Source organism: Gymnodraco acuticeps, unplaced genomic scaffold (assembly GCF_902827175.1).
Source record: "Gymnodraco acuticeps unplaced genomic scaffold, fGymAcu1.1, whole genome shotgun sequence".
NCBI lineage: Eukaryota > Metazoa > Chordata > Actinopteri > Perciformes > Bathydraconidae > Gymnodraco > Gymnodraco acuticeps.
Genome location: NW_022992205.1, coordinates 1163724 through 1178307, shown reverse-complemented (window position 1 = coordinate 1178307; position 14584 = coordinate 1163724). Strand labels below are relative to the sequence as shown.

The window sequence follows — 14584 nt, the reverse complement described above, 5'->3', positions numbered from 1 at the left end:
TGACACGAAGGACTCACAAAGACTGAGATGCACGATTCTTTCTTGATTTCAAAAAGTACCTTTTAATATACAAAAGGGTTTTAGGATCAACTAGGACACTCAAAAGTTCGCTAGGTTCAACTAATAGTACCAAAAGACTTTACAAAGAAAAAGGTTTCTAGGATCTACTAGGATACTCAATAGTTCACTAGGTTCGACTAGTATGCTCAAGGTTTACACGAGGGAGTACAGACATGGACTTGGTTTAGAGACAAGACGAACCGACAAAAGACAACAGGAGAACAGGGCTACATATGCACAACAGTTAATGAGGCACAGGTGCAAACAATCCAGAACAGGAGATCACAATCAAGCTGGCAAGTGACACACCACGACAGGAAGTGATGACACCTGAAACGAGAGGACAGAGCCAACATCAAAATAAACTGCAAGGCCACCAGAATAAACACAAAACAATAAGCTCACAGACTCTAACGCTGAAACCTTACAGTCAGAATCAATATAGATGTTTTTATTTTAAAGTAAATTCAGATTGAACACAGTAAACAAATGTTAATTATTGTGTCCGTCCAAACGTTTTTTTTTACTTATAGTAAAAACCACCCTTGAATGATGGGATGGTAGACTAAAAGCTTTAGGAATCCAAACTACAACATATAATAAGTACCCTGTATCAAGATTGATGCAAAACAAGTGAAATTTGACCTTTTTAGAGAGATTTAGCAAAAAAAAAAACACTTCTGGGGTCATTTGGGTGAATTTGACCTATCTCTGGCCCCCCTTGCTCGATTTTGCTGATTGACATCTCTTTCTAACCGTCAGAGCCAATGGAATCAAGGGGAACTCCCACATACTCCTTATTTGGTAATGTGTGTGTGTGAGACTGCCGCATAGCCAAGACCGGAAGCTGCGATAACTCTGGAGGCTACCATTATTAGCTAACTTTTACTCTCCGATTTTTACATAAAAATGGAATTATGGATTCCATCCATCCATCTTCTCCCGCTTATCCGTGGTCGGGTCGCGGGGGTAGCAGTTCCAGCAGAGAGCCCCAAACTTTCTTTTCCCTGGCGACATCAACCAGCTCTGACTGGGGGATCCCAAGGCGCTCCCAGGCCAGCGAAGAGATATAATCCCTCCACCTGGTCCTAGGTCTACCCCTTGGTCTCTTCCCAGCTGGACGTGCCTGGAACACCTCCCTAGGGAGGCGCCCAGGTGGCATCCTAACTAGGTGCCCGAACCACCTCAACTGGCTCCTTTCGACGCGAAGGAGGAGCGGCTCAACTCCGAGTCCCTCCCTGATGACCGAACTTCTCACCTTATCCCTAAGGGAGACACCAGCCACCCTGCGGAGAAAACCCATCTCGGCCGCTTGTATCCGCGATCTCGTTCTTTCGGTCATGACCCATCCTTCATGACCATAGGTGAGGGTAGGAACGAAAATGGCCCGGAAGACCGAGAGCTTTGCCTTCTGGCTCAGCTCCCTTTTCGTCACAACGGTGCGGTAAAGCGACTGCAGTACCGCTCCCGCTGCTCCGATTCTCCGGCCCATCTCACGCTCCATTGTTCCCTCACTCGAGAACAAGACCCCGAGATACTTGAACTCCTTCACTTGGGGTAAGGACTCATTCCCTACCTGGAGTGGACAGTCCATCGGTTTCCTGCTGAGAACCATGGCCTCAGATTTGGAGGTGCTGATCCTCATCCCAGCCGCTTCACACTCGGTTGCGAACCGATCCAGTGAGTGCTGAAGGTCGCAGACCGATGAAGCCATTAGAACCACATCATCTGCAAAAAGCAGTGGTGCAATCCTTAGTCCACCGAACTGCAGACCCCCTCCCCCATGACTACGCCTCGAAATCCGATCCATGTATATTACAAACAGGATTGGTGACAAAGCGCAGCCCTGGCGGAGGCCAACCCTCACCGGAAATGGGTCCGACTTACTGCCGAGGACCCGGACACAGCTCTCGCTTTGGGAGTACAGAGATTGGATGGCCCTGAGTAGAGACCCCCTCACCCCATACTCCCGCAGCACCTCCCACAGTAACTCCCTGGGAACTCGGTCATACGCCTTCTCCAAGTCTACAAAACACATGTAGACCGGATAAGCGTACTCCCAGGCCCCCTCCAGGATCCTTGCGAGAGTAAAAAGCTGATCCGTCGTTCCACGACCAGGACGGAATCCGCATTGTTCCTCCTCAATCTGAGGTTCGACAATCGGCCTGACCCTCCTTTCGAGTACCTTAGAGTAAACTTTCCCGGGGAGGCTGAGTAGTGTGATGCCTCTGTAATTGGCACACACCCTCTGATCCCCCTTTTTAAATAGGGGAACCACCACCCCGGTCTGCCACTCCTTCGGTACTGTTTCCGACTTCCACGCAACGTTGATGAGACGTGTCAACCATGACAGTCCCTCAACACCCAGAGCCTTCAGCATTTCCGGGCGGATCTCATCCACCCCCCGGGGCTTTGCCACTGTGGAGTTGTTTGACGACCTCAGTGACCTCCCCCCGGGAGATTGGTGTTGATCCCCCGTCATACTCCAGCTCTGCCTCTAACATAGAGGGCGGAGTTGTCGGGTTCAGGAGTTCCTCAAAGTGTTCCTTCCAACGCCCTAACACTCCATCAGTTGAGGTCAACAACGTCCCATCCTTACTGTACACAGCTTGGATGGTTCCCTGCTTCCCCCTCCTGAGGTGTCGGACAGTTTTCCAGAACAACTTTGGTGCCGCCCGAAAGTCCTTCTCCATGTCTTCTCCGAACTTCTCCCACACCCGCTGCTTTGCCTCGGCCACGGATGAGGCTGCTGCCCTTCGGGCCTGTCGGTACCTTGCAACTGCCTCGGGAGTCCCCCGGGATAACAAATCCCTGAAGGCCTCCTTCTTCAGTCGGACGGCTTCCCTGACCACCGGTGTCCACCAGGAGGTTCGAGGGTTACCGCCCCTTGAGGCACCTAGGACCTTGAGACCACAGCTCCCCGCCGCGGCTTCGGCAATAGAGGCTTTGAACACCGACCACTCTGGTTCAATGTCCCCAACCTCCACAGGAATGCCCGAAAAGCTCCGCCGGAGGTGTGAGTTGAAGGCCTCCTGAACTTGGGCCTCCTCCAGACGTTCCCAGTTCACCCGAACTACACGTTTGGGCTTACCAGGTCTATCCAGAGGCTTCCCCCGCCACTCGACCCAACTCACCACCAGATGGTGATCAGTTGACAACTCCGCCCCTCTCTTTACCCGAGTGTCCAAAACATACGGCCTCAGGTCCGATGATACGATAACGAAATCGATCATGGACCTTCTGCCTAGGGTGCTCTGGTACCACGTACACTTATGAGCATCCTTATGTTCGAACATGGTGTTTGTTATGGCCAATCCATGACTAGCACAGAAGTCCAGTAACAAACCACCACTCCGGTTCAGATCAGGGGGGCCGTTCCTCCCAATCACGCCCCTCCAAGTGTCTCCATCATTGCCCACATGTGCGTTGAAGTCTCCCAGCAAGATTAAAGAGTCCCCTTCAGGAGCCCCATACAGGACTCTTTCCAGGGTCTCCAAGAAGGCCGTATACTCTGAACTGCTGTTGGGTGCATAAGCACACACAACAGTCAGAGTTTTCCCCCCCATAACCCGCAGGCGTAGGGAGGCGACCCTCTCGTCCACTGGGGTAAACTCCAACAAAGAAGCACCTAACCGGGGACTTGTGAGTATCCCCACACCCGCCCGGCGCCTCACACCTTGAGCAACTCCGGAGAAGAATAGAGTCCAACCCCTATCCAGAAGTAAGGTTCCAGAGCCGACGCTGTGCGTAGAGGTGAGCCCAACCAGATCCAACTGGTAACGCTCCACCTCCCGCACAAGCTCCGGCTCCTTCCCCCCCAGAGAGGTGACGTTCCACGTCCCCAAAGCCAGCTTCTGTCGCCCGGGTCTGGTCCGTCGAGACCCTCCGCTTTCACTGCCACCCTTCTGGCAGCGCACCCGACCCCATTGATGTTTCCCGTAGGTGGTGGGCCCGCGGGACGGAGAAGCGGAGGTGTTGCCCACGTTGCCTTTTCGGGCTGGGCCCGGCCGGGCTCCGTGGCAAGCCCGGCCACCAGACGCTCGCCGACGAGTCCTCCTTCTGGGCCTGGCTCCAGAAGGGGACCCCGGGCTTCCTCCGGGCCGGGTATCCTCACTTCTTGTATCGTCTTTCATGAGGTCTTTTGAACCAATCTTAGTCTGGCCCCTTGCCTGAGACCAATTTGCCATGGGAAACCCTACCAGGAACACAAGGTTCCAGACAACACAGCCCCCAGGTTCATCAGGGCACACAAACCTCTCTACCACGGTAAGGTGCTGGTTCTTCAGAGAGGGGAATTATGGATTATAATATAATATATTTTTTTTTTTTTTTTTTTTTTTTTTTTAAATTTATTTTGGAATTATGGATTATAAATTAAAAAAATTATAACACAGAAACATTATCAACCTATGGATTAACCGATTCAGCTGCGTCTTTTCTCGTTTTAATGCCATTGAACAAGTCTTTTGATCAGATTGACAGCTACGGTGAGAGGATCTCCCGTAAAAGCTACGTAAAGGTACGTGTTGTGATGTCTGTGTTTGCTTCCCCTGTCGCGAGTTCGGATCACTCAGTGATGATATATAATAATCTGTGGAACCTCAGCTTTAATCGGATATATTGTATGTGCAGCTACGATAAGTAATAAGGGTATCTTTTATCTTGAGTTCTGCGCCAAAGTGTGTTAGCATTACGGTACCGGGGTCTCTCGGGCTTAACAGGTTAACTGAATAATGGTCATGTTTACATGGATTTATGAACTGCCCCTAATTACCGCCCCCCTTCCAGAGACACACTGTCAAACACACTCATACCTGCTTCGTATGACATTGCAAAAGTTACATTAAATAAAAAATTAATTTCAATAAAATGACTGTTGTTTAATCTTCACATCTTGTAATCATGTCTTTAATTTTGAGCACCAAATTATTGAAAAGTATCGATAAGAGTATCGAAAAATACCGGTATCGATAAGCAGTATCGGTATTGATAACATCCTAACGATACCCATCCCTACTAGGAGCAGTGTTGGGTGTAACGCGTTACAAAAGTATACAGAGTTACAGTAATGTACTACTTTTTGCTGTAACGAAGTAATGTAAAGCATTACTAATGAATTTTGCGTATTATATTACCCATTACAATGCTCAGTAAGTAACGCAGTAACAAGTTACAACACATTTTAATCCAAAATGAAATGGTGTTTTGTTTTTTAAGTATTCACTAACATCGCGAGACATTCCGACACCAGAGAAAAATTGTGGGGGTAGATTAGTAAAACTGGTGCAGGGGTCTCCAACACGTCGATCCGCGAGCTACCGGTAGATTTTTATCAATTATTGGATTGCAGAGTATGAATGTCCTTTTGCTATTTTCAGACGATAAATACGTGTGTATAGTTTGTGAAGGCAGGAGGAAAAGTATCTCCTCTGCTCTGTTCCTCCAAACCCCACCCCCTCCCTGAAAATAAGGAGTGACAGGCTGATAGTAACCTGATAGATAAGTTATTATTCACTTAATCACTGATTGAGATATGATGAAGCTAATCTCATACATTCTTGGGATTTATGTAACAGTAAAACAGAGAATAAGTGTGCACCCAAATGCAGTATTTTTGTTTTGATATGCTGTTGTAAATACTCCTGTTGTCTGCTGTGTTCAGACTAAAGTCCTGTTAGTGATGCCACATTCAGGACATTCGGTGTCCTTTTTTCGAGCAGAGGACCGTTGCTAGAAGCTGCAGCTAGACTGCAGGAGTATTCGTTTTTAGTTTTTGAAGATGGAACAATTTCACACAGATATATGGAGGCTAGACCTATACACTTATTTATCTGACGTCCAGCACTCTGTCTTTTAACCTATTTTCCTTTCTCTTTGTTGATCCTCCTTAGTAACCTTCATTATAGTCCTTGACAGTGGTCTGTACTACTGTATTAACAACGTGTCACATGTTAAGAATTTACAATCAGAATCGAGTATTCAACTAAGCCGTGCAAAAGTTGTTAGTAGCCTTAATGGCCTACACAGTTGTTATGCTATACCACATTGCCCTTCACTGGATGTAATGAGCTGCACTAAACTACATTTTAGCATTTCAAATACCTATCCATTCTTTTAAGGTTATTTTGGTGAAAGTAACTCAAAAGTAATATAAAAGTAGTGTAACTCATTACATTTCAGAGACAGTAATATTGTAATGTAACTTATTACTTAAAAAAGACAGTAATAAGACATGTACTGTTTTACATTTTGGAAGTAACTTGCCCAACACTGACTAGCAGCAGTAGCAGGTCATCACCTAACTATTGCCAACTTCCTGGATATCTTGTAGCAGCACATTACTGCCAACAACAGCGGGCAACAGTAGAGACAGTTTTAATTTATACCGTCTGTACTGCCATATAAATGTATGAAACAATGCTGCATGATTCTAAGAGATTTATTTCATGGTGCTTGAGTGCAGGAGAACTCAAATATGCACCTCTCATTTGATAACGATTTGGTAGTCAGAGAGGCATCTCATTCAGAAATCAGACATTCATATTTGTTAACAGCATACACAGTGGATCATTTCTCATACTGATGCAACTGCACTCATTGTTTGTGTCATTGAAGCTGGGAGTAGTTGGTCCCTTTGTCACATTTAACAAAAATGTTTCAACAATAGTATTTCATTTAGTTGTGGGTCATTTTAACAGTTCCTATACACCTACTAAAGGACCAGCCTGTGAGGACTGTGGATACAGCCCCTCTGGCCCAATGTAGTTGGAACCGAGTGGGCCTGTTTTCTTTTCTCACCCCCTAATCTATGGGCATAGATATGTCTCATAATTATTTGTGTGAACATAAAAATAATTTGTGTGTAAATATGTGATTTGTAAATGTAAAACAACATCCACAAATGCATTTAAAAGATTTGCAAACTCACAAATACATTTGCAAGTGTAAAACGGATCTGCAAATACGCTAAATATGTTCACAAATAAAAAAAAGATCTGTGAATATCTCTTTAACATTTACACTTTTCGATCAGGCATTTGTGAATCCAATTTGTATTTGTGGACCAAAAATGCGCTTGCGGATCTCAAATCTCTGTTCGCGGATCGTCTTTTTACACACACGGAATTTTGAGACATATTTTCCGCCGGTCTCGGCTAAAATCTACTCGTGTCACTCGGTTATTTTCGGAAACCACGTGATGGCCTGCTGATGGCGACATTTCCGCATGATTTCAAAGTAAGAGCATGATGGTTTGTTTAATGCTCTGTTTTTGTATTATAATGAACAGCGGAACGTTAGATGCATTCTTCATCACCATCACCATCATCATCATGTTATAGTGATACAGTTAGTTTGTGTTATTGATTCAATATAGCATATATCGAGCACTTTCGTTGATGTTGAAGTGCAGGCTATACGCCACTTTCGGATCCCGGGGGAGCAGCTCCGGGGGAGCAGCTGGCAGCGAAACAGCTCAGAAATCATGCGGAAATGTCGCCATCAGCAGGCCATCACGTGGTTTCCGAAAATAACCGAGTGACACGAGTAGATTTTAGCCGAGACCGGCGGAAAATATGTCTCAAAATTCCGAGATTTGAGATCCGTGAACAGAGATTTGAGATCCGCAAGCGCATTTTTGGTCCACAAATACAAATTGGATTCACAAATGCCTGATCGAAAGGTGTAAATGTTAAAGAGATATTCACAGATCTTTTTTTTATTTGTGAACATATTTAGCTTATTTTCAGATCCGTTTTACACTTGCAAATGTATTTGTGAGTTTGCAAATCTTTTAAATGCATTTGTGGATGTTGTTTTACATTTACAAATCACATATTTACACACAAATAATTTTTATGTTCACACAAATAATTATGAGACATATCTATGCCCATACTAATCCCACCAGGAGCGTCTGCGCTGCGTTGCGGCTGCGGCGTTTTTAGCGATCGCGGCCACTCTAGTCAATGGGTGCTATTCCACCAGACACGCTGCGCCGCGGCTCGAAGCGTCCCAGAAGCTCCTCGCCGCAAGGAATTTCTAAAATATAGGATGAATCCTATTTTTGACGCGGCGCAGCGCGGCGCAGGCAGGAAGTGGAACGTTCATCCGGCCCAGGCCCATCCCCCAAATAAACTCGTGTTGCAGACCCCCTTTCACAACACGACACCCAAAATGGACGAAGAGCGTTTCATCATCGAAGTGGAAAAACACACTATTTTGTATGACATAACCCATCAATACTACAAAGACAACGTCAGAAAGCACAAGGTCTGGTGTTTAGTCGGTGGAGTTATTGGAGTGGAAGGTAAATATTAATGTTTTAAAGTTAATGAATACTTGTATGTACAGTACAGAGCCATTCAGTAGTTTAACATGTTGTGAAAGTCATTAAAAAAATTAGTAAACTTGCACTTCACAAGAAAGTAAGATCTTATTTCCTATATCCAAATATAAACATATATATATATATTTATATATGTATATATACTGTATATATATTATATGATTTTGTATTTATATTGTGTTTGAAATTCCACAGCTTAAAACAAAGTTGTTATTTAATAAAGAGTTATTGCATTTAACAGAATCAATCATGCATACAGATGAGACACAGGATTGAAGCCAATACACATGGGGCAGACAGAAGGGGAAGCATCATGTTAATTACAACCCCCAACATCCATATGATAATTGCCTGACAATGGTCAGAGCGACACCCTTCTGTCTGAGAACATTTTGTAGAAACCTACATTCATAAATTCCCATCATATATATTGTTATATACTGTTTTTTTAACTATACTTTAGCTTGTGAATTTTGCCCAGGGATCAATAATTTTGTTTAACCCATTATAATGATAATATATTTTAATATTCAATTGATTTTGTATTAATTTTAAAGTATAGCTATCAGAAAAATGTAAAATTAAGAAATAATATTTCCCTCTGAGGTGTATTGTAGTAAAACAGGAAATTGTATTTCACAAGTGCCATTGTACAATAGTACAGTAATTCATCAAATATAGGGCTACTACATTTTGATTTGTAATATTTTTTTACATCATTGAAAAAACAACTACCCATAGTATAACCTTGTATTTATAGTCAGATAAATTGTGAGGACAGACAAGAATAATTTGGCAGTCATTTGTCAGACAAAACTATTTATTATGAAATGTATTATCAAAAAAATACATAATAACATAGGATATTAAAAATAAAGAACAGTTTTTTACAAATGCAACAATAACCTGTCTTTGGGAGTACAACAACTAATACTTTTTTGCTTTTTCAAATTCTCTGGAATGAAAAAACACATCTTTTAATCATTTTGTCAGTGTAGTAACTTTTGTGTGTTCCAGTAATCACACCATCATGTCCTGCCAAGACACACTGCCCTCAGGAGAGTTGAAGAATGTGCAGAAAGCCTCCCTCACATTACAGGCCTCTCTTGATGCCCTGTTTCCTCCCATGTTTCTCACTGGTGCCATGTGTCTCCCCTGCTGCTCTTCCTCATCCAGCAACCTCTGGTTTTCACTAGGGGCCAGCAGGAAGTTGTGTAGGATGCATGCAGCCACCACAAGCTTGTCCACGTTTTTCGGGTGCAGGTTGATGCGACGATGGAAGATTCTCCACCTGGAAGCAAGAATGCCGAAGGCATTTTCCACCACCATCCTTGCTCTGAAAGTCTGTAGTTTAAAATCCTCTTTTGTTGAGTGAGGTTCTTTCCAGGGTATGGTCTCATCAGGTATGGCTTGAGTGGGAAAGCTGCGTCACCCACCATGACGAATGGCATCTCACCCAGGTGAGCAGCACCAGGTAGAGAGGTACTGGTTGGAACATGAAGTGTTCTGGCCTCCAGTCCTTTCCCCAAATCCGATCCGGCATACACCCCACCATCACATGTTCTTCCGAAGTCCCCCACTTGAATCACTCGGAACCTGTAGTCAGCATCAACAAGTGCCAAAAGCACTATGGAAAAAGTCTTCTTATAATTGAAGTACTGACTCCCAGACAGTGGTGGTGCTTGGATGACGATGTGCTTTCCGTCTATTGCTCCCAAGCAATTTGGGAAATTCAATTTTTCCCAGAATCCTTGTGCAACCTCCTTCCACGTGTCTTCTGTTGGCCTGGGTAGGAACCTCTCCATCATCATTTTTTCAATGGCTGCACACACCAAATGGACAGCGTCTCTCACAGTAGTGCATCCTAGGCGATAGCTGAATGCTAGGCTGACCAGTGAGTCCCCGGAAGCCAAGTATCTGTGAAGGGAAAAACAAGCAAAGAATTAATAAGTGATATCATTTTATTAATCGGAATCTATTCTTTTTTTCAGTCGAGGTTTGCAAGGCGAAATGGAAGTCACTGAGGGATGCTTTCGTCAAAACCCGGAAGAAGTCCATCCCAAGTGGATCTGCAGGTGGCTCGCAGAAGGCCTGGAAGTATTCAGACATAATGTCCTTCATTTTGCCATATATACAGCAAAGGAGGTATGTATGCACATTTTTTTATTTATATAATTTTGTAACTTTGTAATTTGTCATGATGTATTGCAAAGGGTATGAAAGAGTTTATTTGAAATTACATAAATATGTTCATATTGCATAAATTAATCCCAGGAAAAAATATTTTAATTGATTTCATGTTGTTGTTTCTTTTAATATAGTTCTACAAGCAGCTTGGGAAATCCTTCCCCATTAGAAGAGATAGAAAGAGCATCTACACCAGGAGCAGCATCTGGATATTCAGGCCCACGCACACCCACACCACCTACACCCACACCATCTACAGCCCCACCACCTCTGGTACCCACAACCTCTGCAGAGAGGAGGCCCTCTAGGTCCCGTAGCCCCCAGGGATCCACACCAGCAGCGGCGGCCCAGCATTCCACAAAGAGGAGGCCACAGAGCACAGACCTTGGGGAGCAACTCATTTCTCTACTGCAGGAACCTCCAGCCACACCACATATGCCAGACTCACCACTTGAAGAGTCATACTACTTTGCTCTGAGTCTGGTGCCTATGCTACAAAGGCTGGACATAGACAGGAAACATCGGGCAAAAATAGCTATTTTAAACACCTTCCATAGTCTTGAAAGAGAGAGTACACAACCACAGGAACATTGGCAGCCAATTTTCCATCCCCCCACGTCACAACACTCCACTCACACCTCCAGGCCAGTAGCCCTTCGGCCAACTGCACCCCAACCCCCACAAGCCCAATCAACAGGGCCATTCGCAAACATGCTGTTCTCCAACAGTGGCTCTTCATGGCAGGATGGGTCTCAATATGAAGACTTGTAATACATATTGTTTTTACTGTAAATAGTTCCTTTTTTGTGTTGATTTGCTGTTATTTGATGTTGGTGTTTAAAATGATGTTTTGGGTGATATGTTTCTAATTAAAACGTTTATTATACTTGTGGTCAGTGATTTATTGTCTGTGAAATGTGCATCTTAGTGCAACAGCCAGTCTCTGCTTGGGTTCTATGGCAGCTCTGAAATTTGTGGATTGTCTGGTCAGTTCAGGGCCCAGGAGGCACAGAAGTTCATCCATCTGCTCTGCACTCATCCGAAAATATTGGTGATGTCGTTGGCTGTCCAGCCTCAGCTCAGCCACGAGGTGATGAAAATCACCTTGTTGTCTCCTTTGCTGGTTGAGGGGGTGCACCTAAAACCAGCTCCTTCTCCTCCCCCCACCCCCCCGTAGTCTTTCAAGTAGGAGAATACATGCCAGCGTTCTCCTCCGGTTTACAGGCACTGTAAATTATATATATATAGAATAATTATGATGATGAATGCATATTTTTTTACCACTAAAATACAGCAACGCATCTTTGATTCATGTCGTTTATAACTGGAATATTACAATTATTATTAACTGTGTCTGTAGTCTACAACACAACAAAATAGGAAATAACAACAATAAACACGATTTAAACAGACACAAACATAAACCATTTAACTACGTAGCCTACTTACTTGTAGAAGTACAAATGTCCAGGAAATATTCCAAAATCAACAACAACTGCGAGGCTGCACACACGACGCTCCGCTTCCGCAACGTTTTGAAACGCGCCTGGTGGGTTATGACGCAGGATGAGGTCGCAGCGCGGCGCAGCCGCAGCGCAACGCAGCGCAGACGCTTCCGGTGGGATCAGGGGGTCAGGGTTATGAGTTTTCTCATTATTTATGTTTTGTTTTCTAGGCGAGGACAATGGGAAAAGTGTATACTGCCTTGCACACTGAGATAAGATTCTGAAGAAGCTATTCTTTTCTTTTGGTTTGGTATGAGCGGTTTGTGTTAAAAATAAATAATGATTAATAATGGGGTTGATAATAAACTGGGATTACAATGAAGTCGATCCAGTAGCTCAAAAGTCATAAAATAATTACTTTTAATCAAATATAGTTATTAAATATTAGGACTGCTTCTATATTAAAGCACCTGAATGGGGCACCATATTTGTGTAAATTAAAACAAAATCAGTTAATTGTTTACTTGTCCTTGTAAAGTTACTGTAAGTTAAATGCTTTGCCCAGTTAAACCAGTAGAAAGAGGTGACTTAGCTTCTTAGCTTATGAATCTGTGGAGATGATAAGAAGCCGGACTCACTTTGTTGTTGCTGCATGATGTCAGTTAAGTCTTTGGTGATTTTAACAGCTTGTTCAAATGTTGAAAGGGTGATGAAGCCGGCCTCTGTGGTTGTTATCTTGCAGAGTAGCCTACAGTTAGCTTGTTGCTAACTATTCATTGGTTCTAAGGTCAGGTGTAGCTGCTGCATGCTAACTTAATGACTAAATGTGAATCTTTTAGGCAAGTGGTAGTATCTTGTGTTCATTTAATTTAATTTCAAACCTTTGTTTAACCAGATTGGTCCCATTGAGATCATAGATCTCTTTTTCAAGGGAGACCTGCAGCATATAGGTTCCACATGAAACATAAAACAATAAAAGACATCATACATTATATTTACAGGATACATTTACATAGTTATAGATATTTACAAGTGCCCATAGTATCAACGAGCATTTCATTTAGCCTAGCTTTAAAGACATACAGAGGAATGAGATTGCTCAGTTGCAATTCTTGTTGAAGACTGTTCCAAGCAAGTGGAGCTGCGCACATAAAAGCTGTCTTACCTAAGACAGTCCTTGCTCTTGGCACATTTAAAAATACTACATCATGCGATCTCAGACAATAGCTGCTTGCAACTCTCTGTGTTATCAGAGTGCAGATATAATACGGGAGTTTACCCAACAAAGCTTTATAAATAAACGTGTACCAATGACTGAGCCTCTTTACAGTAAGTGATGGCAAACCTGCCTTGGCATACAGGGTACAGTGATGAGTAAGTGCTTTACAATTTGTGACAAATCTCAGTGCGCTGTGATAGGCGGCATCTAACTTGTTCAGGCAATAGGCAGGTGCATTCATATACAACAAATCACCATAGTCCAGCACAGGTAAAAAGGTCACAGTGACTAGCCTTTTCCTGGCCTCAAGCGAGAAACAGGACTTGTTTCTGAAAAAGAAACCTAGCCTAACCCTCAGCTTTTTAAGCAGGTTATTGACATGAAGTTTAAAAGTAAGACAATCATCAATTTAAAAGAAGCTTAAGCTCAGAGAGCTGAGTCTGAATAATGTTAAAAACAGCCTGTAATTTAACACCAGCCTCCTTAATGGAGGGACCTGCACAGTACATCACGGTATCGTCCGCATAGAAATGTAAAGTAGCTTCATTCACATTTTCACCTAAACTGTTGATATATATGGAGAACAAAAGTGGACCTAAAACAGAACCTTGAGGAACACCATTAGCAATGTTTAACCACTCAGAAGACAGCCCATCAAAAGTGAACACATTGGGACCTTTCAAAGAGGTAGTTCACAAAACCACCAGGGGCGGACTGGCCATCTGTAGAATCTGGAGAACCACAGAACGGCCGGCCGTCAAGGTCCGTTGACGGCCGGCCGGCCCTTTAAAAAAAAAAAAATAGTTTAACGTCATCATTTAAATTGCACTGACGGCCGACAGAGGGCGCTAATGCAGTTGTGTGGTTCTTATCTGTCAAATAATCACACACGAAGAAGAAAAAAAGACCGGCCACACGAAGCGAAGGGATTAGACGCCGCGGCAGACAGGGAGAATGAAAAACATGGATACAAATCAAAGAAAACAAAAAGAAAAAGGTGGGGCCGAGAAGGCAAGAGAGAAAAAGGTGAAGTCACTCGCAGGTGAAGCATATCAATGTCGCAAATTGACAGACCTTTTTGGCAGCAGCGCTGCTACAAGCACTATCATCAGCAGCTTAGAACAAGTGCAAGATGATGATGAGAATGATGAGGGCGCGAGTTCAGATATACAGCCAGCCTCCTGCGTTCATGATGAGGGACAGAGAGTTGAGCTGGTGGAAGAACCATCTCAACTGGCACATACAAGTGCAGAGCAAGAGCAAGAGGTGGGTGAGAATTATCCCTTGAACTCAGTGGCGTTTTCTCCTGGAGGCCAAGGGAAGCCA

General features: G+C 43.8%; 1 protein-coding gene across 1 annotated transcript; it reads left to right on the top strand.

Moving 5' to 3' along the window:
* Window positions 1–8230: 8230 nt before the first annotated feature.
* Window positions 8231–11443, top strand: LOC117539425 (transcription factor Adf-1-like). The gene is made up of 3 exons (XM_034205607.1): window positions 8231–8368; window positions 10399–10552; window positions 10729–11443. The coding sequence occupies exons 1-3, from the start codon at window positions 8236–8238 to the stop codon at window positions 11363–11365; spliced, it is 924 nt and encodes a 307-aa protein (XP_034061498.1). The 5' UTR covers window positions 8231–8235; the 3' UTR covers window positions 11366–11443.
* Window positions 11444–14584: the final 3141 nt, after the last annotated feature.